The following is a 25,017-nucleotide window of genomic DNA, read 5'->3' as shown; positions in this document are numbered from 1 at the left end:
TTAAAAGTAATGTTCTGCATCTACACATAAAATCCATTCTAGAAAATTCCCTTTCCTTTTAAGGAAATTAACTGCAGAAGTACTGAACTTCTACTTAAACATCCAACAAAAGATGAATGGTTCAATCAGTTATGGCCACCACTAGATGATTACAATGTGGTCATTAGAACTGGCTAGCCCTCCTTTCCATGTGGTATGGTGCAGAACCATACAGCTTCCAGTGAGAACTTGCCCAAGCCTCTGAACAGATAAGAACTGCTGTTGGAGGAAGAAGTTCGTCCCTGCCGGCAGGCACCCTAGCAGTCCACCTCCCTGGTCCTTCATCAAGACAAGCAGCAAGGCAGGCTTTCTAGCTTCCACAATAGAACACAGCCTTTGTCATCTTTGGGATATGTAGATCTGGATCTTCTTAAATAATAAAGAATTACTAACCTCTAGTTACTGGCTAAGAGCTAATGTTGACGATGTTCCAAATAGTGGTCCTAAAATACTTTTACCTTTTTCCTACGTTACCTAATATGGACCGTTCTACTGCAGCTCCCCCTGACCCCCAACCTGTAGGCTTATCTTCAGTAAATTTACCTTAACATTATGCCTTCTGTGTTTTTTTTTTTTTTTTTTTTTAAAGGAAAGACAGAGAGAAGGAAGGAAGGATAGAAGGAAGGAAGGAAGGAAGAAAGGGAAACATTTTTAAACATTTTCTTGTTTTATTGTATTCTGTTTCTCCGTTTTTGTTACATGGGCTGGGGCCGGGAATCGAACCGAGGTCCTCCGGCATAGCAGGCAAGCACTTTGCCCGCTGAGCCACCGCGGCCCGCCCCCTTCTGTGTTTTTTAAGGGCTGACACAAACTGCTTGTGTCAAATTTTTTTTTTTTTGGTAAAATGTTTACACACCAAGGTGAAAGTTATTCTTTAATATTTCGCTTAATCACCTTTATTTAGTGAATTCATGTGACAACTCACTTCAAGCTTAAGGAGACAGACCATCTCTATAAAGCTGTTTTGTCAAGAGAACAAGTGTTGGAACTATCATGTTTTGGTCTTTCTCTTAGATGCCAAGAGACTCTGAGGCAAGTTGGGTTCAACTGCAAGACTTCATTCATATGTACTTTTACATCTGACTTTTCAGCTAAATATTCTGTGAGGTATTTAAGTTTTAGGACCCATAAGAATTACAATGTATAAGCTGGTGTTAAAATCTCTGAAGTTAAGCTAAAATACAAATCCACCACAACTTGTTATGTACTGAACACTGCAAGTCTTCAATGAAAATGCAAGGGTCCTATTGGAGACATTTTAAAATTGATTCTTGGACAAAGTAAAAGTGCAAAGTGGAAATACAAACTTTCCGAAGGGAAAGTGGAAAAGGCATGGTGAATCAAGTATGATTTTCTGGAACATAGATTAATTAATGATTTACTGGAACATAGATTAATTAATTAGAACAGTCTTCTAATTAATTAATCTGCCATTTTCTACATTTTGTGCCTTGGTAACAACATGAAGTTTAGAGATTATACTGCTTTCTTAACTGAGTCTTACCCGTAATCGATAATCATCCACAGTCCAGATTCTGCTTGCAAAGTCATTTGAAGATGCTAAGAGGTAAGATCCCTATAAAAATAAAAGGGGAACAGTAATTTAAGGTTTTAAAAACCTCTCATGACTCCAACTTGTTTTATAGAAGCTGAAGCCCTTCAACACAACAAATCTGTTGGCCCACACTTATTTCCTCATCAATTTCCAACTAAATTTAAAGAGCAGTTACTAAGAATCTAAGAGTCTAGGTACTGTGCCCAATGTTGAGGGAACATAGATGACTGACACTCAGGTACCTGCCCCCAAGGCGTGCTCAGGCTAAAAAGAGACACAAACAATTACCTTTCCACAGAAGAGATATGCACGAGATGCAACAGAAACTTGGAATGACCCTTAGCCCAGTCGGCATTTGAAGAAGACTCCCCAGAGATGACACTAAAGATGATGACTCGTGAGACAAGAATTTACCCTTTCCTCATCCAGCTATTACCTCCACCTCATCCACTGCACCAGCCCTGCCTGCTTCTGTTTCTAATCTCCTTTCCTGACTTTCTGCAACTATCAATTACCTTGAGGTCTGCCTCAAATGTCTGATTTGTTCCTTACCCCATGTCCTCACTTCAGTTACCTTATTGACTTCACAGCTCTACCACAACCTTATTACAACCAAATTATACTAGTTGTAGATTTACTAGTTTAGATTTATAGATAAACACTCTCATGTTATCCTCATTTAAACTGTTATTCTTTGAAGGTAGGGACCACATTTATTATATTTTCAATACTAGTCCCAAGAGTACAGCATCTAAACACTCAAAATATGGCACACTAAACAGAGTACTGAGTAACATCACGAGCTGAATGCATAAGCCAGAAACCCAAGCATTTATCAGAATTGAAACATCATTTATTTCTATCATGTACCCACATCCTTCTTTTACATGAATTTGATTAAAGATGTAGAGAATGGAAGAGAAACTAGGTTAGTTAATTTTCCGTTTCAAGAACCAAATATCTAAAACCTCTAAAATCACACATTTACATGGATATCAGGTACTTACAGCACTATCAAATTCAATGCTTGTAATTCCTGCATTACTGCCAGATAAGGAACCCTTGAACTCACACTTGTCTGTATAAAAAGAAAAAAAGGTTGTGGAAAGACAGAAAGTTAAAATAAAGTCAATAAATAAATTCAAATGGGTACCTGAAATACAATGGGAAGCCAATGACACGTTGTCAAACTGCACCTTCCTTGCAACTTCTCAGAATCCAAGAATAGCAGGACAAACAGTATATAAAAGGCCCTAGTAGTCCACCTCTAAGAGTAGGGAATATCTAAGTGTATGTAAACGCTAGTATTTTGCATGTATGCTCTTAACTACCTTTTTGCCAGAAATTTAGTTATCAATTCCCTTTACAAGAGATAGACCTAAGATTTAGAAACAAACGAACAAAAAATACGTCAGTTGGCCTAGAGACTGCGTTTACTTCAAATTTTTTCTCTCAGTAAATTTCACCCACATAGAGGATTTAGTAGTGTAGCTATAAACTAAGGAAAAAAGTTCCAATGGCAATTTCATTATATCGCTTTTTCTAAAGGGCAGCTTAAGGATGAACTACAAGCAGAACGCACATGTGCCTTGCAGGAAACCCAGGTTCAATTCCTGGCCCAGGTACTCTGCTCCCCTCACCAAAAACAAAAATCAAACAAACAAAAAAACCACTAAGAAAACAATTAAAGGAACCATTCTAACTGAATTCACAAAAGGAGAGCACAGAATAGGAAAAATTTGAACAACTAGCTCTACATCTTATTCAGTAACTTCCAAAAGCAAGAATAGTGACAAGAACAATGAGGACCAGATGGCAGAATGATGCAGCTATGGGTTTACAGCTGGCAAGGGATTACTAACCTGGTTAAGGAACTCTTGCCTTGAATTTATTCACCAAGTTATAGTACATACACTGCCTTTTCTTGGATCCTAGCCCTCAGGAGGTTTTTTTTTAAGTGTCAACTAGAATTAAGAGACAAACCTGTACTACTGCAAATTCTAACTACAATCTCTTTGGTTTATGCCCCAAATTTAAGAAACGATCAATTAATGCTATTCTATAGAAGAAGCTGATCTCAAAAGATCCAATACTGAGTGCAAAATGGTGCAGTCACTGTGGAAGACAGTTTGGTGGTTCCTCAGGAAGCTAAGTATAGGACTGCCATATAACCCAGCAATCCTGCTAATAGATAAATACCAGAAGAGCTGAAAGCAGGGCAGTGAACAGACATTTGCAAACCAACGTTCACAGCAGCATTATTAACAAATGCCAACAGATGGAAGCAATCCATATGTCCCCCAATCAATGAATGGATAAACAAAATGTGGTATATACATACAATGGAATATTATGCAGCTGTTAAGAAATGAAGTCATGACACATGCAACAACATGGATGAACCTTGAGGACATCATGTCAAGTGAAATAAGTCAGACACAAAAGGACAAATATTGTATGACCTCACTAATATGATCTAAGTATAAGTAGCAAACTCCTGGTGTTAATATCTAGGATAAAGGTCATCAGAAGATAGAATGAGGGTAAAGGACAGCGAGCTGATGCTTAATATGTACAGAATATGTAATAAGGTTGACTGGAAATGTTTGGAAATGGATGCAGGTGATGGGAGCATGTTATAGTCAGTGTTACAATGATAAGCAGGTGCAACTATTGTTGAAAGATAAAGTTTAGAATTGTTTATGTCACTAAAAGGAAAGCCAGAGGATGAAATATGGGACTGTATAACCTAGTGAACTCTTTTCAGGGTGAAAATATTCTAGAATTGACTGTGATGATGAATGCACAACTCTGTGAATATACTAGAAGACATTGAATGTACATTTTAGATGGATTGTATGGTATGTTAATTTAACTCAATAGAACAACCAAAAAAAAAGGGACCTAATACCTTATTAAAGTGTTTTTATCTGGAAGGCGCCAGGGCAGAATGTGCTGTCAGTTGCATTTATATAATTAACTCCCAGTGGAACTTCTGCTTTAAAGCAAATGAGCAAAAACAAGCATTCCTAGTAGGAGAAAGTGTCATTCCTTCTGATATTTTTCCAAAGGTAAAAAACAGGACCCCTGAAGTATTTCATAAAAGGCCTACTAAACTTGACCTTTCCTAAGATTCCGTAAATATCAGCCAAGGGCGGGAAAAAGTAAATTGAATACACTGTTTGTAGACAAAAGGCCCTATCTGTCAAAACATGACAGATACTTGTTCTCCCAAACTATAAGGAGTACTGCCAAACACTCTATATCATACTTCTGTAGAACCAGCATAAACTTCTGGTTTTATTAAAACAAATTTGTCAATATCAACTTTGATTATCATTTATTTCCTTTTCAGGAATAAATGTTAACATCTCTAATTTTCTTATAGGTGCTTTTACTGGCCAAGGAGTAAATCAAATAAATTTCTATTTAATTAATCTCAACGCCATAATCAAACCAGACTATTTGCTTAGATTTAAAAAACCGAATCCAACAAAATGTCTATTTCCATGACACGGCTTCATTATTTTTTCATAACAGCTTCAGCCATTATCATTAAGTTAAAGCAGTATTTCTGGGGCGGGGAGAAGGTAAATTTTATCAGGCTCTAACTGAACTGCAACTGCCAGAGATTTAACTGCTGAGCCACTTTTCTAAAAATCAAAGGACAGAACAGACAAGATTGGGTGCTTTAACGATCATCTATTCTAATCAAAAGGATCAAGACATTGTCTTGCTTTAAAAATCACCTAAAGCAGTTACCCCTGTGCTTTGGCAGTAACAACCTCGCCCAGAAAAGGCAAAGGGCAGAGTCATGAGACCTGGATTTGGTCCTAGTGCCACCACACACTAGTCATGTGACTGTGTAAACCATTTAGTGTCTCTGAGTTTTAGGTTTCTCATCTGTAATATAATGGTCACAGGGCTGTTGAGGAAACAGAGTTGAAAGCACTGTGGACTTAATTACTGTGGGGCAGGCATGATGTATCTGATGTGACGAAGGAAATGTGAAGAAGTGCTTCCTATCAAACATTTAGCCTTACTCCTTATTTTTACCCTTAGTTAAAAAGAAATGTATCTCTGAAAGAATCTCAAAAATCATGTCAAAATTGGGCTCTGCCTAGCTCTAAAAATCTAGGAAATGGTTTCATTAACTCCATTCTCTGTTTTAGTGCCATTTCATTTCTGAGCACTTTTTTTTTTTTTTTTTTTTTTTTTTTTTTAAAGGAAAGACAGAGAGAAGGAAGGAAGGATAGAAGGAAGGAAGGAAGGAAGAAAGGGAAACATTTTTAAACATTTTCTTGTTTTATTGTATTCTGTTTCTCCGTTTTTTGTTACATGGGCTGGGGCCGGGAATCGAACCGAGGTCCTCCGGCATAGCAGGCAAGCACTTTGCCCGCTGAGCCACCGCGGCCCACCCCATTTCTGAGCACTTTGAGGTAAATTCTACAACAAGAGCCAAAGAGGTAAGTCTTGACCTAAGGGTTATGCCTGATAAGTTCATTAATTTTTTTCAAAGTATTAAATTGTTAAATGTTTTTTTAGGTGATACATCTCTTTCCTTTCCTCAATTTTAATCAATTCTTTATCAAAGTTGTGACAACAGCCATTACTAAATGTGTAAACCAAAGCTCAGTGTGTGAACACATTTCAATAAAACTACACTAAAAAAAGGTAGAGAGAGAGAGAGTGAGAACCCATGACCTGAAGATCTTTTCCTTCTAAAACCACTATTACTTTGAGATTCTGACTAGTATACATTTGAGAAAAGTTACCCAAAAAATTTTACTTAATAATAAACATATCCATAACTTACAGTAACTTGGAATCACTACTTGGAAAGTCTGAGCAAACAAACACTGAGATGTACCGAGTAACTAAAATATGAATGTTTTGCTCAAGTGACTCCTTACACAAAAGGTTTGTATGTTTTCTATGGAAAAGATGAAAATATTTGAAGACTGTCAGAAAGTGAGGTCAACCAGACATCACCACAACAGCTTCTTTTTTTATCTTCTAACATAATAGCTCACCTCCAATGACTTCCCAAAGTTTAACCCTCCGATCCATGCCTCCAGTTGCCAGTAATCGGGATCCAGGACCGAACTGCACAGCATTCACTTCTCCATCATGTGCATCCTGCAAGACAAGCAGCTTTTTCAAAACTAATCAATATCATGATTCAGAAGAGCCCGATCCGAGTCAACACGTTAGGCTCCTAACTCAAGATGACCAGTCCTCCTTAAACAGAGGGAATCCAGTTAAAAACTAAACTGAATTCCTAGGTCAGGGCATCCTAAGGTTCTATTATCATTTTATGTATACATTTAAGCACAGTGTAATCTTCTTAAAACACTTTTTACCATCTGTATAGACTAACTACCTAAAGTTTATCTTTGCATTAGTTTTATTTCTTCTGAGATATTCTATTATGACCTTGATAATTTAAAAGTATTAGCCTCTCTTTTTGGTCTAGTTTTCATTACACTACATATTTAATACGTATCTAAGAAATGTACACTGTAGCCTCTGGTGATAAAGAAATGTTTTACAGTGAGCTTTACAATTGGATGCTGGTCCTACTGCCAGACATGGTGTTATGATGGTGTTCTGTGTTATGCTTCCTGGAACGTTATGGCACTAGTACGGATTAGAGATATGAGCTCTGCCAAGCTTCTTAGCTTTTCAAAGCCTCAGTTTACACATCTACAAAAATAGATTCCCATTGATTTTGTGATCCAGGACAGGACCTGCCTGACCACAGGCAGCACTTCAATAAAATTAACTTATTATTTTGTGAGGATTTAAATTCTTTATAGGAGAATTTCAGTGTTGACACACATGACCTGAAAAGATGGCATTTCTATTTAGGAAAAGGGAAACCAATTAAAAAGGATCCCATCCTAGAATGGGAAGAGGAACAGAAGAAATTGCTAGAATCTACTCTCCTAAAATGACCATGGCTAAAGAAGTACTTATGAAAAATGATGTATGAGATTTGCTTTAAATAGCTTCAGCAAATGTGTGTGTGTGTGTGTTGGGGGGCAGACAGCTATGGAAGGGTGATGGTAGCTGTGAGGTCTTCGTACTATTCTACTTCCGCATATTTGAAATTTTTTATAATAAAAAGGAAAAAAAACAGACACATGGAAAGCATGAAATTTAAATATTAGGTCATTAGGCCATCAATCAATTGCATAAAGTTTTGGGAAGACAATCTGATTTTCACATGTGCTTGGTACTGAAAAAAATAATATGCTTAAAATACCACTGAGAGTGCGACTCCTGACTGACCAGGAAATGACCTTTCGTTCAACATGACTTTGCTTGGCAATTTGATCTCCCATTGTCCCCTCATTCTCACTGCTGAAAACCTGCATGAGAGTTCACCAAACTTTTTCCCTTTTCTTTTTCATGGTCTCTCTCTACTGCAGAGGTCTCAGATTGAAAACTTGAGATCATGCACTGTCACAGCCCATGCATGACTTACCCTCATGAGCCTCCTTTGTAACTGGTTCTGTTGGATACTCATCAGCTGTGAAACTTTTGCTCTCAGAAACACAAACTGATAGAATCTCAAATTATCAGCTGCTCCATTATCCCATACACACAACTTAAATGTGACAGGAGAAAAAGAATGGGCTGCTGGGAGCTGAGGGCAAGGAAGGAACTGTGACATTAAGTGCAATCAGACCTTTTACCAATCATCACAGACCTCTGTGAGGGGCCCACACCACTACACAATCATAGAGGTGGAGGGAGTGGAGAGAGGTATTCATGTGGGGAACTCTTTACAACATACCAGGTGGGAAGTTACTCACTCAGCCAGTTCATTTTGTGGAAACAGCTAACCAAGATGCCCATTATGCCTAGAACTGAAAATTATCTCCACAAAAACTCCATTCTATTTTTCACCAAGTCTTTTCCTCCTTATTCACACCACCCAGTTATTGGGCCATCTGGGTCTGCCCGTTGGCCTCTGAACTTCCCAGAACTTAGATGGCCTTGAGTCACAGTTTCCCGAGCCCTGGATTTCTGCTCAGTTACTCCACCTGGGCCCTGGATTATCCTCTGATCTTCAGCTGACAAGCTTGGTGTCACGGTAGCTTCTGTCCAGAACTATGTCCCAGCCATCTGCACCCAAAGGTCAGAAGTCATACAGATATGAATACACTTGATGAAGCCAACAGCTGCCTTACCGGTTTACCAGTCTGTCCTCCAAAATGGACCACTGACTAGAATTCTCACTGTAAACTGGAGCCAACATGTGACAATAATTGTAGGAATTAATCTTCAATTTCTTGCCATCCTTAATTAGTTATCCCTTGCCCATTCTTCATGCTACCATCCTCTCTCTTGGCTAGTCCTTGTTACAGTGAATAGCTAAAATAAATTTTGTCTTCTGAAGATAAACAAAATATAGTAATTTCTTCCATCAGACAGAACCAACAGGTATAAGAGCCTGATACAAATACAAAGGTGGAAAACTTAGCTTAACAACAAGAGAAGAAAAGTATCCATGTAAAAGATCCTTTAACTATCAGGCTGTGCCAGTATCCCAAGCTTATATATATGGATATAAATGATACTCACAAAGACAAATACTGCAGTAGTTGGCACTCTCACTTCTTTACTAGAACCTGGATGAGGATCCACATTATCCTGGGGAACTGGAAAGGAAGAGAGAGAACGCCTCCTAAGAGATAACAAAGAAAAATACTAAGACAGGATTGCACAAGGTTAATTTTTCATCAAACTGGCATACAAGATTCAAAGATGACCTTGCTTAAGCAGACTCCCTTTGTCAATAGTTTTGTTCCCTTCTAGATACCCCTCAAACCACAGACCAATTCACAAAATGAGAAGCATCCTCACTCAAATGACAAATGGGAGGACAACCAGCACATACCTGCACTCCCCTGCTCACTATAACATGGACTCAAGAACTCACAATAGAAAAAAAGCAATTCTGAATAACAATGCTTTCCTGGTCAAAAACTGGAAACATTCTCAACTTAATATAAAAGCTTGCTCTCTGGTTTTTTTGAAAACATATTTTAAGGTGATTTCTATGTCTAAGTTCCTCTTCAGCTTACACTGCGTTCAAGGTGGAGTCGAATGCATGCCAAAAGAAAGAGTGATGAGAGCATGATTACTGCGCAAAGAGTTCAGCTGAACGGGGCCCCCTGAGAAGGCTGACAGCATTCCCAGGAACATGCAAAGCATCCCAGTTAGCATGTGTAAACCTGATGACTGAAGCAGTGAAGCAGTGATCAGCGTTACTGTCAACGACCCACACTCACATGCTGGACTAAGAGAGGCTAATATTTTCACCTGGCAGCATCAGAAGAATAGTGATGTCCCAAAAGGGGAGATTCGGACAAACTAAAGGAAAAGGCCAGAGGTCAACACTTAGCAAGAGTTAAGAAAAAGGATGTGAAGGAAAAAAGAAGCTAAATGAAAGCTGAAATTAAGGCATCTGTATACCTTGTACCACTGAAATTCTGGCGTACATTAAATATATATATATATATGTACATAGGCTTAGATATATTTACACAAATATTAAAAAGGAAAGATGAATGTTTTCTAACCTACCCAAAGATATTAGTGATAGAATCCAGAAGGCCTCCAGCAGGCTGCGAGAGTCGCTTACTAAAGAGGAGGGGAGGATAGGTTTAAACCTTGGAAACATTTTGCCCAAATAATCAATCAATAACCACAGTCCAAAAAAAACAAGTACTAGGGAGGGGAGAATGTTTCCCATTTAGTTTTCAAACCCCAGCTGAAAGAAACCCAACACAGTACTGAACCACCAGAAAACAGTAAAAAGGAGGGAAAACCCAGCCTAAAGTTTTAAAAGAAACAAGGTTCCATAGCATTAAATTAATTTCCCTGAGAATAATATTTTAGACAATAAAGTCGTCTAACCGACCTAACAAATTTATAGCTATTATAATCAATCTCCATCTTTTAAATACTGATTTAGCAAATAATAAAAATCTTTGAGGCCAAGTAAAAATTAGAGAGTTTGATGGAAACAATCATTCTTCCTGCCAAGGTTTAAGTGTCCAGCACTAAGGGGATGGATGCACTTTCACTAAGTAGAGCTGAACTGACAAGAGACTGGGACGACCAGGGACCTAATCATCTCCGTGGTTCTATAAGAGTCCCAGCAAGGGGTTTGGGGTTTTGGGGACTTCTGACTAGGCTACTTTGTCATGTCCAATATGCTCTGTCAAACTGCTGCTCGAGCTCTCCTTTCCTTGGCCCAACCCAACCACCTGGATACTTACGTGGCTGCTCTGCTGATGGCTCGCACTGGGGAGGTCTCCTCAGGATGATCAGAGGTCTCGTCCAAAATGACTTCAATGTCATCATCCCTGGGGAAGACAGGCAAGAAGCCAATTCTTTGATTCTGCTGAACAGAAGCTTTGTGAGGAGGCTTTTCTGCAGATGCCAACACCATTTCCTAGTCACACACAATAATGTGGCTTGTCTACAGACGGAGACAGTTAAAGGTTCTTTGGAGAAAAAGGAAGAGCTCTGGCAACATTATAACATTTAACCTGTTAAGAAGAGATGCAGGATTCCAATTGAAAATTACTTTTATAGTGAGTTTTCGATACTTCTAGGTAATACAGCTCACCCTTGGATAGCAAGGGAATAATATTTTTTGACATCTATAAACAGAACCAAGGTAGATTCTTTTCATCAGAAGTCAGGTTCAGAGCTGAAGGAGCTTAACTACCTGAACAGCCTGACTGCTGTTTCACGAGATGAGGGCTAAGGAGAGACAGCAGCTGGGGAGGACACAGAAATGGCAATGCAGGGAGAGGGATCCGGGTGACTAAGAAAAAGCACTACCAAGAAGCTGCATTTACAACCCAATTTGAAATATTACTTTAATAACAAAAATAAAGCAGGAAAAAGACGGACATACAAAGCAGAATGCAAAACTAAATACAATTTGTTTTTGATGCTGAGTGGTTTATGCTTATGTTTAAATGCTTACTGCTTCTGATACTGAGAGTCTATTACATTGCAAAGAAATAATGAAGTCACAGGAAAATGGTCCTTTGCTGAGAGCTCATAATTATCCCAACCAGGAAAAGGCAGTGTCATATCTCAGCTGGACACAAAGCCCCTCTGGAACCTCCCCCTTCTTCCTCATTTTATGGGTCACATCTTTCCTAGTTGGGGGCAAGGTAAGTAATCATTTTGGACTTAGTGACCTCCTACTGAGCTGCAATCCATGGAGAAGTAAAATTAAAAAATGTAATAATCCGAGACTTCATCACTCGGTTTGGATTCATAAAAACTCGAAAGCAAGGTTTTTCCATGACAAGTTATGTGGATTATGTAAATATATACTTAACTTGTTACCAAGCAACTTAAGCCAAACTAAAGAAAACGTATCTTCCTTGGCTATTTGTTCTAGGATTACATGTAATTGTCTCCCAGTTTTGGCCAGGATGTGGAAGAGTGTAAAGGCAAGTCTAGCTGAAGAGAACAAGGTCACACTTTCTTTGTGGCTGGCTTCATGCAGACCTCATGTATTGGAGTCAATTGTGCGGGAGGACAGCAGAGATGGCAAGAGTGAGACGACAGGAACTGAGTGAGCATAGGTAAGTGTTTGAGACAGATTTTACTGTTTAAGGTACTTGGAGCTGTGCAAAGGTTCAAAGCCACAAGAAAATAGTCAATTATCATAAATATATGGTAGTGATGTTCTGTAAAGTCAGAACAAATGCTGACCTAGTGACTCCTGAAGCCTTGCTTCTAGGGGAAACACAGGGTTAGATTTCTGTTTGCCTGTGTTTACAACACCATCAACCAACCAATGAATACATAACTTTGTTTTATGTGCACTTCTGTTTAAAGACATCTTATTTAGCGCCAACAACACTAACTCAAACCTGAACGAAGCTGATCTAACGTGTATTTTCCCTAAGACCTACCACAGCTTTCCTGCACTTAGGGACACCAGGCAGCACTTTGGAAGTAGGTTTGGGGACCAGTTTTAATAGCGAAACCATCAATTAAAGTACAAAAATATGTGGCACTAACCATTCTGTGAAGAGGATGCCTGTTCACAATTTGAGCTGAAACAAAGTACAACTTCACCTGGTTTGACCTTGGCTAGGAACATGTATGTCAAGCAACTTCAATGTTTTTCTGCTCTGTGCATCTCAAGAATGACCATGAAACTGCCACAAACATTGATTTGTGGGTTATAAATAAATTTGGGGGTAAATAAATTCACAAACACAAAACCAATGAATAGTGAGAACCGACTATACTAGGATTTGGCAAAGCATATGAAAACCCATCAAAGATGTCAATATCCTTCAATCCAGAATTCCACTCAAGGAAGCACGGTAGTGCACAGATGAAGAAGAGATTCTTCACCGTCAGAAACCACAGGCTCATATCTCGGCTCAGCCTGCTCCCGTGTGATTTTGGACAGGATGGCTGCCTGACCTGCCTAAATTGTGTCACACTGGCAGACACGGTGGCTCAGCAAGCAGAGATCTCGCCTGCCATGCCAGAGACCTGGGTTCGATTCCTGGTGCCTGCTCATGCAAAAAAAAAGGAAAAATAAACTGTGTCACACCTAGTCACCTGTGGACACTGGCAAACAGGAGGCATGCAAATGATGTTCTTGCTATCTTAAGTAACCAAAGCTCACTGACAGGTCAACTATTATTCACTTTATGACTTTAGGAAAATAACCACATCTGAGATGAACTTCCCACATCTCAGAGTACAGAAGATAGGCACATACCATATATCTAAAACAAAGGCTTGGTATGAGAATCTTTTGTTTTCTCATAAATTAAGACCCCTACCTAGTGGATGATTCCTGATGGAATTTTTACCATAAGAAAATAGCCAACATCTATAAAACAGTGGATTATAATTCTTACACTATATTACAAAACATATTTCAACATAAAAGAAACACATCCTGAACTAGTTATGCAAGGAAATTTAGTCATTGAGATATCCATCCACTTCCAAAACAAAGCCTCAAATCTTAGGGAAGATTTCCCACCACAACTTGGAGGAAGATTAGGAATCTCTCCAAAATTCATTCAATTCCTTTTGTTCCAAGAGACTGCAGATTTCATTTATGCTTCCAGTATTTTGCCAGACTTCCATGTAAAAGTCACAAACCAAAAAGGAGCAAAAGGAAGAACTCAGTTCAGATTATATGGCAACAGTCCCAATTAGGGAGAGAAAAGCATCTTTAACAGTGACAAATTAGAGGCCATCACAATACAACTTAGATGCTATGTAGATGTTACTACTTCTGGTAGAATGAAATGTTTTTTATTTCTTCCTTAAATTTTTCAGATTTTTCCCCCCTAAAATCTGTAGTGGTTTCACAGGAATAAAAAATTTTTCAACTATTTAAAAAAGATGAATCAAAAAAAGAAACTAATAAAAGAAAAATAATAAATTAAAAAAAAAAAGGTGAGTCAAACCACTAAGACTATCATTGTAACTTGTGTATTATTTCTACTTACTGTTCAATTGGTAGAGGTTCCTTTGCTGCTTCTGCAAGCTCTTTCTGCAGTCGGGCTTGCCGCCTCCTATTAAAAGAAGCCCACTAGTTATGTCTGTTTAAAGAAAGCCTTTGGTTTGGTTCCTCTACAAACTACTAGTTCTGATAACACATTTGAGTATTCAGTTCATTTAAAATAACAACAACCCTGGGCAAAGATATTCAGTCTCAAACCTTAATCAAGCCGCAATAATATGCAAGGATCCCAGTTACAAGGGGTTTTAGGGGGTTTTAGAGTAAAGTGTAGAGAAGAGATGAAGTTACTAGAGAAAGCAGTGAGTTAGCGTGAGAAGACCCACCTGGCAGAACTCAGGGCCTCTATGGACAGAAAGGTCATCAGGTTTACTCAGGGTTAGCCATAATTGTGACTTGGTTTTCTGTAACAAACAGTCTCACCCTAACATACCCAGAGCAGGAATAATCAGTTAGGGTCTACTGAGGACTTACTTGTGCCTGGCACTGTTTTCCTTATTTTGTTTTTGCTCATATGATAGATGAGGAAGCTGAGGCACTGTTAAAAATTCTGATGTTCACATAACTTCTAATTTACTAAGGCTAGACACAGAAATTTTGGCTATGGCAGAAAGTTACATGGACAGAAATCTCATCTACTCTCTTCTCAGAACCATTTCTGTCTCTCCTCCCCAAGTGCTAAATTCAGCTGCTTCTTAATTTTTAACCTTGAACTGCTACAATCTGATCTTGAGTCATAAATTCTGAGAAATTCACTCTTACACAGCTGCCCCACAGGAACCTGCTACCAGAGAAAATGAGGCCTTGCTCTCCTCAGTGCTCCTCCTTCTGTCCAAGGCCCTACTCCTCTTGCGTGGACCTGAAAGGGCCTTACTATCTACCTGTACCAAGACTCCTTCCTGCCTGCCTTCCATTTCTAAATAGTTTCCACCAACTGTGCCTCCACATCACATCCTTTGCTATTTACCTGTATACCCACTTCTCCCAGCCACAAAAACTTTGTAGCTGCTTCCACTGGGTTGAATGACTGAGATGAAAATGAAAAACAGTACAAGGGCTTCTGAATACTGCAGACATAAAAAGATAATAAGCAAATGAATAAATAATTGCTTGTAGGAAAACCTATTATTCCACCTATCAAAACTCCTCTTCCATAAAGCTCCTCCTGACACTGTCTTCAGGAGAGTGCCCTTCTGACCTCTTCCTGTGGCATTTACAGTTGTGCCACCTCAGGGCATAACAGAAGTTATCACTCCAACTCACTCAGCATATACACCTTTTATTTCCCCCAAAGCTTCTCATAAATTTTGCTTCTCCCATCAGACTATTTACAGAGGCAAAAGTTATTTAAGCAAAGCTTCTACCATAGTGATTAATTTCCTAGAAAATGAGGAAAGTTTTCTAGGCTTCAGAAGAGATGAAGTTACTAGAGAAAGCAGTGAGTTAGCGTGAGAAGACCCACTTCTACACCCAAGGGTGTAGCTTGAAACAGTGTATTACCCTTGAAGATGGAAAATAGCTTTCATAGGAAAAATTACAAAAATACAACTTAACAAAATTTTCTTACCTGGACTACACAACATTTGAGGGATACCAGAATCAGTGTGAGGGATATATGTGATTCACAATGCCTACAGGAAAGGCATTTGCTGACTATCTAAAATCTATTAAATTATAACCATAGGTCCAAATTCTGCAAGGAAAGGATAAAAGATTGGCCTAAGGTCACAGGGAGAAGAAAACAACACTTACAGTCAGGCCTTCATTAGGACAGCTAAGAGGTTAGCTCCAGCCTACACTGAGAGCACCTTAACACAGCAGCTGCCGGGCTGGACTACAGGGACGTACATCTGCTTACGGAGGCACAGCACGAAAAGCTATTTCACATGGCGTGCTACATAATGAACTAATACATAAAAGCTGCTAAAAGTTCAAAGTGGAAGAACACAATCTTAGGAACGGGTAGGAAGGGGGAAATAAGTAGGGATGATTTCTAGGAGGAACTATCTGAGCAAAGTAATGAAAAGAATCCCCAGGCTCCATATTCAAGTGCATATTCCTGGAAAAACAATTCAAAGGAAACAGGAAACAAAGGCAGAAATGTACCTCAGATATCATTTTCATGGAGAAGTTTGTATTTTTTTTCTCTGTCCACTGTGATGCTCAGTGCTCTTTCCTGAGCTAACCATAACCACACACCTCTCCACTTTCCTATCAAGTGAGTTTTCAGTCATGGTTAACATGCAACCTAACTCACAGGTCACGGGTGTCCTCACCACCAGTGACTGCCTAAGAGCTTCACGGCAAAAGCCAAGCGACTCACAGTAAATGTGAGAAAGAAAGAATTACAAAAGGCACAGCGTATTTTTTTCTTAGCATAATAGACGCCCATGTCCACTGTAGGACTCAGAACACAGAAAAGTCTAAAATGAAAAAACCAAAACCCACAATCTTGCCATCCAGAAATAAAGACTATTAACAGGTTGGTGTATTTCCTTCTATTCTTTTTTTTTCTTTTCATGCTGTATGGTGGGGGTTACGTTTCATTCTTTTCCCATGTGAGTATCCCCTTCTTACAGCAACCATTTCTTGAATTTTGTTTTTTCGCATGGGCAGGCACCAGGAATCAAACCCAGTCTCCAGCATGGTAGGTGAGAATTCTGCCACTGAGCCACCGTTGCACTGCCCCCTTCTATTCTTTTTGATTCACCAGAAAATTAGGATCAATTAGATGAGACAATTTTATATCCTGCTATTATCTAATATATTAATTTTATGCATTTTTGGATACCACTAAATAGTCCTAAAATACATCATTTTAATGGCTTTAACAAGTCCACTAAATATAATGCACTACAATTTATGTTCCCAAGGGATGTATTGTTTCTAATTTTTCACTACTGTAAATAATGTTCACAAAAAAATGTTGTGAACATGTCTCATTATATCCTGAGGATAAAGTTTAAAAAGTGGGGACATGTTTAATGCTCTCAGTCATCCCAAAGTGTGAAGAGGTTGTGCAGGTATGTTTTCCAGCAGGAACATGTGATGTGTGAAAACACCTTTTAATCTTCCCCTGCAAGCTTTTCTGTTGTACTTACTGACCACATCTACACCTGCTTTTGTAAGCTACCTAAGCTAGTCTACCCATTCGTTTGAATGATCGTCTTTTCTTTATTGACTATATTAAGAATATTTATTTTGAAACTGTTTTTCTAGTTTGTTCTTTAACGTTCTTTGATGTTAAGAAAATCCAAAGATTTTATCCAGTCACCTCTTTATCCCATTACTTTCATACTTAAAAAGTCCTCCAATATTCCTATTTATGAATTTTTCTTAAACAGCTAGTCACATTTTCTACTTTTGCAGTTCTGGTTTTTGTACAGATTTTAAAACTGATTTAGGAAATTATCTGATAGGTCAGCTCTCAGTCTTTAAGACTTCCCTATTTCCATGTATTCATTCTTTTAAATTAACTGAAATAGTCTCAAATTCTAAACAAATGATTTTTAAAAACTGTGTTTTAATCTTTGTTGAACTCTTATAAACAGTTTTCCAATTGTGTTCTTAGGTTTTCTAGGTGGGTAGTCATTGATTTCCCCCCTTCATTTGTTTTTTTTAGGGGGGTGCATGGGGTAGGAACTGAACCCAGCATTTTACCACGGGCCCGCCCACGTACCCACTCCCCATTTCATTCTGTCAACTCTGACTTCAGTGTCACATCCTAGTTGATGGCCAGAGTGTCTGGATCAATGTCACTGAAGCAACATGACAGCATCGTGGGCTCTTCCTTCTTTTGTTCCCGGTTTTAATGGGAGTATAAGCAGAACAGTGGGCGTTAGACTCTGTTTAAAATCTCTGAAGGAGCTTTACAACATAAACATTTCCCACCACAGAGATTCTGATTCCTATGGGTCAAGGTGGGAGGTTTCCTTGTTAAAAATGCCAATTTTAGCTGTTGGTAAGAGACTGGCGTTTTTATTAAAAGCATTGCTTTGTTCCCAATTTAAGCAATACGAGATCTGGGAACTTATACTGACCAACTGGCCTTTTTGAGATCTACTAAAGTTGCCTATAGTTTTTTTATCACCCATGTGATATATTTAATTATCTCCCAAACTGTTTTTTAAATTCTTGGGATAAATCTTAGGACTGCAGTGATTAAAAAAAAAGAAGGTACCAAAGGGTTTCATTTAGGAATTTCTTATTTACATTCATGTAAGACTGACTACACTTTGCTTGGGTATTAGCAAGAGCAGAATGTCGGGCATGGCTTTGAACGGCTTTATAAAGTTAGTGGGAGGAGAGGGGGACTTCCAATTTTTTTCTAATAATTTGGTTTAATTTAGATAGTTCAGGAATTATTTTCTCCTTGAAACACTGAATTTCTTCAGTGGCAAACAATATAGGCCAACCTGTTAGGAGGTAATCCTTTGCTGGGTTGTAAAAGTGTTCTTATAAAGCAAATCTCTTTTCTTTCAGTGACTGATACTGCTAAATTTGTGGTTTTCTATTTTGTCTCATTTCCTGCCTTTTCGTTAGTGCTGTCAGATTTCTCTTCATAGAACTAGGCTCTACTCTACTAAAAATAGAAACTGGTAACTATAGATTGGATAGTATCTGACCTTGAATCTTTTTCATTCTCTGCATTTAAGCGATTGGCTTCCTGGGCTTTCTCCGCCATCCATCTGGTGACCAAGTCCTGGTTTTCCTCCGTAGTCTTCCTCAGTTTCTCCTCCAAGGCAGTAAACGTGATCTGCAGGGCATCATATTCATCCTTCAGGGTCTGGTTGGCCCTTTCAAGATCCTGAAGCTTACCACGTAGCTCTTGGCACTCTGTCTCCAGGTCTGATATAGTCTGCAGACATTCTGCAATTCTGAAAAGCAGAACATGTGAGGAGGAATGACATGGCTACTGCCCTATACCCAACCCAGAACCCAACCCAGACAACCTGGCCACATGCTTGAGCTGTGTGAGGCTGGCCAACAAGAACTGCCACTGCTTTTGTACCAGGCACTACACCAAACACTCTGTGTTACATCTCACTTAGCCAGTCCCAACCCCAATGTTTACAGGAAAATCCCATTAGAAGAGGAAACATCTAGGGTGAAATTCATCCTAACTATCAATGACTAGCAAAAGCTTCTTGCAGACAGCTAGAAGGAAAAATGTGAAACAGTGGAATAGTAACCCCTAACAAACTCTGAAATCTGCTCTGTTAACTATTTGTTAAAATCTACTTTGAAAATAATTTTTCTTTCTTTTCTTTGTATATATGCTACATTTTACATTAAAAATTTAAAAACACTAAAAACTCCTTTCAGAAAAACAGATTTTGAAGGAACAAGTGAGCTTCTAATACTTAAGTGGGGGGCTTGAAAAGGAAGGATGGAAATGCTGTTTCACCAGCTGTATCACTGAGAACGCCTGAGCAAATCCTACACCTCTCAGCCTCTCTGAATATTAAGGAAAAAGGAAAAAGGTACAGTCCGTCATGGTTCTCCCCAAAGGAGAACAGTCCTCCTGCTCAGACTCAGACATCTGGGCTCTACCTGCATTCCAGGAGCTACGGAGAGAGCTGCGAAAGCCTCTAGGACACTTGCAAGGGCCAAGATTACTTCCCTAGGAGAATGCTGGGAACCTGGAAGGACCAAGGGCACTGTTCTGCTTTTCCTATTTCTTAGAGCAGGTAGAAAAGGATCCCAGGCTATGTGTTCATGAAATAAAATTTGCTGAGTCCAGTGTGGCTACTATTTATCACTAATCACCACTGCTCCCCTCATGGGACAGTGTAGAGCAAAACAGGATGTGCAATACAATGACCAGGCCCTCCACGAGGCATCACCTCTCTATACTCACTTTGCTTCGTTCATCTGCATCTCCCTGTCCTTCTGTTGCATTTGGTTATTCAGGTCAATCACCAACTGAGCTAACTGGGGGACAGAGAAGAATACTTTCATAAATGAGAGGCATTAGGACCTCATTTAGAAAATAAACAGTAGGCGGCTAATATTTTATTTTTCAAAAAGAAAGTTGCCTATGGGTTTGGGCAAGGGAATCGAGGCTCCCTGAGCTGGGTGGCAGAAAGGAGCAGGACCTCAACTGATATACAGAGAATTGTCTGGACTGCTCCCTGGCAAAGCAGGCTTGGACGAGTGAGAGTGCTCTGGGTGACCGCCAGGTTCGTGCAGAGGATACCTTTCTGCTCCCAATCTCAGGTATCTTTTTGGAGACTAGTTTCAACTAATCATCAATGATAAACAGTACCTTTTTCAATAAGAATTTTTGCTTAAGATCATCATCCAGGGGAAACACAGTCTAGGACTTTTTTTTTTCAATCGAATTCCCTTGGAATTTCAAGGGTTCACACTCAAACAGGTTTCCCTCCATTAGTAAGACCATCAGGGGACCAAGCAGCAAGCTAATTCTCCCCTAAAAGTCTCAACACTTGAATTTTGAATGCCATTTTTTAGGCACGATAGCCAGAGATGGGAAGATTGCCCTCCTGCTGACAGGCTCAGCCTTCCTGGTGGTTCCCCCATTTTTCAACTCCCATAGTCAGAGCTTTATGATGCCGAGTATAGCTAGGACTGTTGCAACCTTTAGAAGGAATGATCTTCCCTCCATCCTCCCTTTTCACTGCACACAAGGAGACAGCAACTCATCAAATGCCTGCCACCCCCCACCCCCAGCCCCTACAATGGGACCCTCATGCAGAGCAGAACACAGGTAAGAAAAGTGACCATCTTTACCTCCCCACGTTTCTTGTGTAATTCCGTCAGTTCTTCTTGGTGTTTAATCCTCAGCTGGGCCATTTCTTGTAACTGACTATCATTCCATGCACCATCATGTCCAGGACTAAATGCCCAAACCAGGCAGATGAAAAGAACATGTAAGAAAGGGATGGGAAAAATTCAAACCCCAATCCTCTTCAAGAGGCAACAGAACAGTAACTTCAAATTTCAAGCCTGTACAAGACAAGATAGATAATAAAGTAACTTCATTTCTCCAGGCCACTGCAGATAGCAGCCAATACCAACCAGAAACAGAAACTAGGAGATGTGAGACACATTGGAAAAACAAAACCAAGAATAATGTCAGGAATAAAGGACGGAATCCAGAATGAAACAAAGGTCACTACAGAGGAAGCAACAAAGTCCACTCACTCAACAAGTACTCCTGAGTGCTCAATGAGTGCCAGGCATTGTTCTGGAACAAGGAAGAAGGCAGTGAACCAAAAGCTCTGCCTTCATGCAGCTTGACATCAATGAAGGGAAGATGGACAATAAGCAAGTAAACCTAGGAAGTCAGGTGGCAACATGTGCTGTAAAAAAAATTAAGCAGGGGCAGATAGGGAGCAGAGTGATTGAAGTTCAATTTTATGTAATCAGGGAAGCAGCAGGCAACTAGAAACATGGATTTGAAGTTTAGCCAATGCCTCTACAGACTATAGTGAGTAGGTGAAGCCATCACTCAGGAAGAGCATGAAGATGGGAAAAAGAAGGCTGGGTGAGACTTAAGGACATGGATATCTGAAGTGGGGAAGGGGAGAACTGCCTACTACATGTGGTCTATGATAAACCTGAACCAGAAAAAAGGAGGGTAGCATAATACTCCTTCCTAATTTTACCTTCCATCTCTACAGGTATTTTTATTATTTGGTCTTAATACATACCAACACACCTTATGTTTTGAAGCAATCTGATGCTTCCCCAATCTTATACTATGAGGAAAGAGCGAACAGATTAGAAAGTGGAACACACTTTACACGAAACCCCCCTGAATTAGATAACACGATTAGAGGAGATCTTATCAAATTCCCTTAAATTAATGCAAAGCAACATGGAATATGCAAAATATAAGATGTGGGCCCTTAAACAAGGACTGGCATTCTAGAAGAGATGAATACAAGGCAAAACAAAAGCGTGCCAAAGAAGAGTACAGACAAAAAAAGGTTAATTATGATTAGAAGCAGCAGACATTTCCCTGGAGGAGAGGTACGGGCTGTTCAGGGGTGGCATTAGAGCCAGATCTCCTACAAAGGGCAGGTTTTAAATAAGAGGATGAGGCAGAAAGGTCAAAGGAACAAAGCTTTAAACCCCAAATACAACCAGACCAGAGCACACACATCAGAATGGTGAGGAGACTAAAGCGAAAAGCATATAGCACATGTTACTTCTCACTGCTTAAACCTTCAATGACTTCCTAATTTTACTCAAATAAAAGTCAACTCGGGTGCTGTAACTGTGGCTCAGTGGCAGAATTCTAACCTGTCATGCTGGAGCCTGCCCATGCCAAAAAAAAAAAAAAAATTAAAGTAAACTCTTGTAACAGCCCATAAACTGTGCTTTCCAAGGTGGATGAAAAAAATCACTTAGAGAGTTTGTCAAAACAGATTGTTGGGTCCCAGCCCCAGAGTTTCTGATTTAGTAGGTGTGGAGTAGGGCCCCATAATTCGCATTTCTAAGCATTTCTCAGATGCTGCTGGACCAGGAAACACACCTAGAGAACTACTGAAATAAACAATTTCCAGGCTGAAAAGTTTGAATTTAATCTTAGGCAAAGAGATGAAAGCACTTGAATGGGGAGTCTGATAATTGATGCAGATAAAGCTATTCAAACACAGTAATGCAGTTTTTTCTTATTAATTAGGAAGGAACGGGCTAGAGGTGAGGAGAGTCAGAAGGAGAAAGGAAGTCATGGAGGAGCCCGTCTCCTATGATCACCCTGACCATGCTTTCTCTAGCCAGCACCACTTTCCATCTGTTTCCATCATTAGGTTCTGAGCACTCCTTGAAAGCAGGCCTTTTCATTGCTGTGTCTCTAATTAAACCAAGAATCAGGATTTAAGGGATGATTGTGACTACTAAATCATTATATAAATATTCCTTTTTGCTTTCTGGAATATCAGAGTAGACAGGGAAATGCCTGAAATCTCTGAATTGTAATCCAACTGCCTTGATCTTTGGTAATGGTTGTATAGCCCTTATCTTCTGCTCCTGTGATTGTAAAAACCTTGTGACTCACCATCTGGACCTAATTACCCAGTTTTTCAACTTTACAGTCCTGTAATTACTTAAGATAGCGCCTAAGGTTTGTCTTGGAGCCATTCGGAACTAACCCACCCAAAGTCCCAAATTATCTCCATAACTGAGACCTGGTTTTAACCTAAGTTGACCACCTGACATGCACAGTAGCCAACACTTTAACCTACAAGTCACCTACACCTCATTTCGCCATTTTCTTTCATACATTCTGTGACTAAGCATGTAATCAAGCTACACACGTTCAATAATGAAATCACCCCTAATTACATCATCTGGGGCCACTGTGCTCATTGTCCTAAAGCTGTCCACCTTTTCTCTAATAAAACTACTTGAATTACTGCAGTTCGGGGAGACAGATTTTAGGCCATTAGGCTGTTTGCTCTCCTACTGCACACATAGTAATAAACTCTTTCTCTCCTTGAAACCCCAGTGTCTCAGGAATTGCTTATTGAGCGTGTTGGGCAGAAGAAACCATAACCTTTGTCCTGTAACACTAATGCCTCATGCACACAGCAACACATAACATCTACTGAGTTTACCAGGCTCCTGCCATTGTCCAGAAATAAAATAAGTAGAGGTAAAATAAATTGTAAACTAAAGGACGGGTGCAAAAGAGACTGTGGATGAAGAATCAAATGGCCTGGGAGACTGAATGGATATGGGAAAGGGTAGGGTAGTATGAAGAAAAGGAATCATGGACGATAGGTGGAAAACGAGGATACCATTAATAGAAACAAGGAAGTCAGGGAGGAGAGCTGTGTTTATGAGTACATATTTGAAGGGAAGGACAGAACTCCAATTAAAGGACCATCCCAGTGAAATTCAGCTAAAAGGTTTTTCCAGTTCTATTTATAATACCTTCCCAAGCAAATGAGTTTGGATGACAGATAACGGGTATAAGAATACAGTCACCAAGACTCTAACCAGAGAGAAATACTGTTGCAGTTTTCAGATGGACTGAATCTATATGAAAAAGGTGAATGACATTATCCACACCTGAAATGGGCCAGAATACTGTCAACAGTGTTTCAAATCCTATGGAAGGCCTTCCAAGACCACAGCCAAGCAGGCTCTCCCAAACGACCTGGTTGTTGTTAAGGAAGAATGAAACCTGAGCTGGGTTGCTTCTCCCTTCCCCACCATCTTCCACTCTGTCTTCTTCTAGGAAGCTATCTGGCCATGAAGCTATGCATGAGAAATCATGGATGCACACAAGTGGATAGGAGATCAAGCTCTAGAGGATTAAGCTAAACATACCATTTGCTTTTTAAAAAAAAACCCAAATTACTATCAAGTTTGTTTGACAATAGCTAAATGTTAATCAAGGTGCAAACTATGTGTTTTAATGCAATAATGGGTATTGTTCCTGTTCAACCCATCAATTTAATATGCAAACATGATGAACACTAAAAGAGGACAGGAAGACTCTAGAATGATCCCATTTAAGCTGCTAGATAAGTATGGCATTCAGGTTTCTTTGACCATAACCCTGATGAGAAATAGTTTACATAAATGGCCCAGCAAACACACTGTACTCTCACATATATGGTTTAATGAAGCAAACTTATCCTTCCTATTGAAATGCACTGATATTTTTCTACTCTATTTCTTAAAAAAAGAAAGCCTGTCACAACCTGCTAAAACTTTCACAATCTACTAATATGTTGAAAAACACTGAACTAAAAAGGATCAGAGACCCAGACTGTATAAAAAGCAATTTGTGTTTATGCACCGCCCAAGTTAATACTAATGAAATCTATGTAAATCTGTGCAGGAGTATTTTCTTGTCTCTAATTTTAAAAATGAGCCCTGGCAGGCTAAAAGAAAAATA

At 39.3% G+C, this 25,017-nt stretch overlaps 1 protein-coding gene and 1 non-coding gene across 4 annotated transcripts in view; both read right to left on the bottom strand.

The window, feature by feature from the left end:
• ATG16L1 (autophagy related 16 like 1) overlaps positions 1-25,017 on the bottom strand; it is a 70,823-nt gene that overhangs the window by 34,159 nt on the left and 11,647 nt on the right. Inside the window, exons 3-13 of one of the 3 annotated variants that reach the window (XM_077155448.1) lie at positions 20,892-20,997; positions 19,999-20,072; positions 18,764-19,015; positions 14,128-14,193; positions 10,891-10,977; positions 10,193-10,249; positions 9,929-9,979; positions 9,188-9,290; positions 6,628-6,733; positions 2,602-2,672; positions 1,544-1,615 (exon numbers count right to left, since the gene is read on the bottom strand). In XM_077155448.1, the coding sequence (XP_077011563.1) occupies positions 1,544-1,615; positions 2,602-2,672; positions 6,628-6,733; positions 9,188-9,290; positions 9,929-9,979; positions 10,193-10,249; positions 10,891-10,977; positions 14,128-14,193; positions 18,764-19,015; positions 19,999-20,072; positions 20,892-20,997 (1,045 nt within the window). The remainder of the gene's footprint in view (positions 1-1,543; positions 1,616-2,601; positions 2,673-6,627; positions 6,734-9,187; positions 9,291-9,928; positions 9,980-10,192; positions 10,250-10,890; positions 10,978-14,127; positions 14,194-18,763; positions 19,016-19,998; positions 20,073-20,891; positions 20,998-25,017) is intronic. The other 2 variants (XM_077155449.1, XM_077155450.1) reach the window with 2 other exon arrangements.
• On the bottom strand, positions 8,030-8,310 carry LOC143678588 (small Cajal body-specific RNA 6). Its single transcript, XR_013173368.1, has one exon.

The sequence above is a fragment of the Tamandua tetradactyla genome, chromosome 3 (assembly GCF_023851605.1).
Source record: "Tamandua tetradactyla isolate mTamTet1 chromosome 3, mTamTet1.pri, whole genome shotgun sequence".
NCBI lineage: Eukaryota > Metazoa > Chordata > Mammalia > Pilosa > Myrmecophagidae > Tamandua > Tamandua tetradactyla.
The sequence above is the reverse complement of the archived record's forward strand: the minus strand, read 5'-3'. Positions and strand labels throughout refer to the sequence as shown.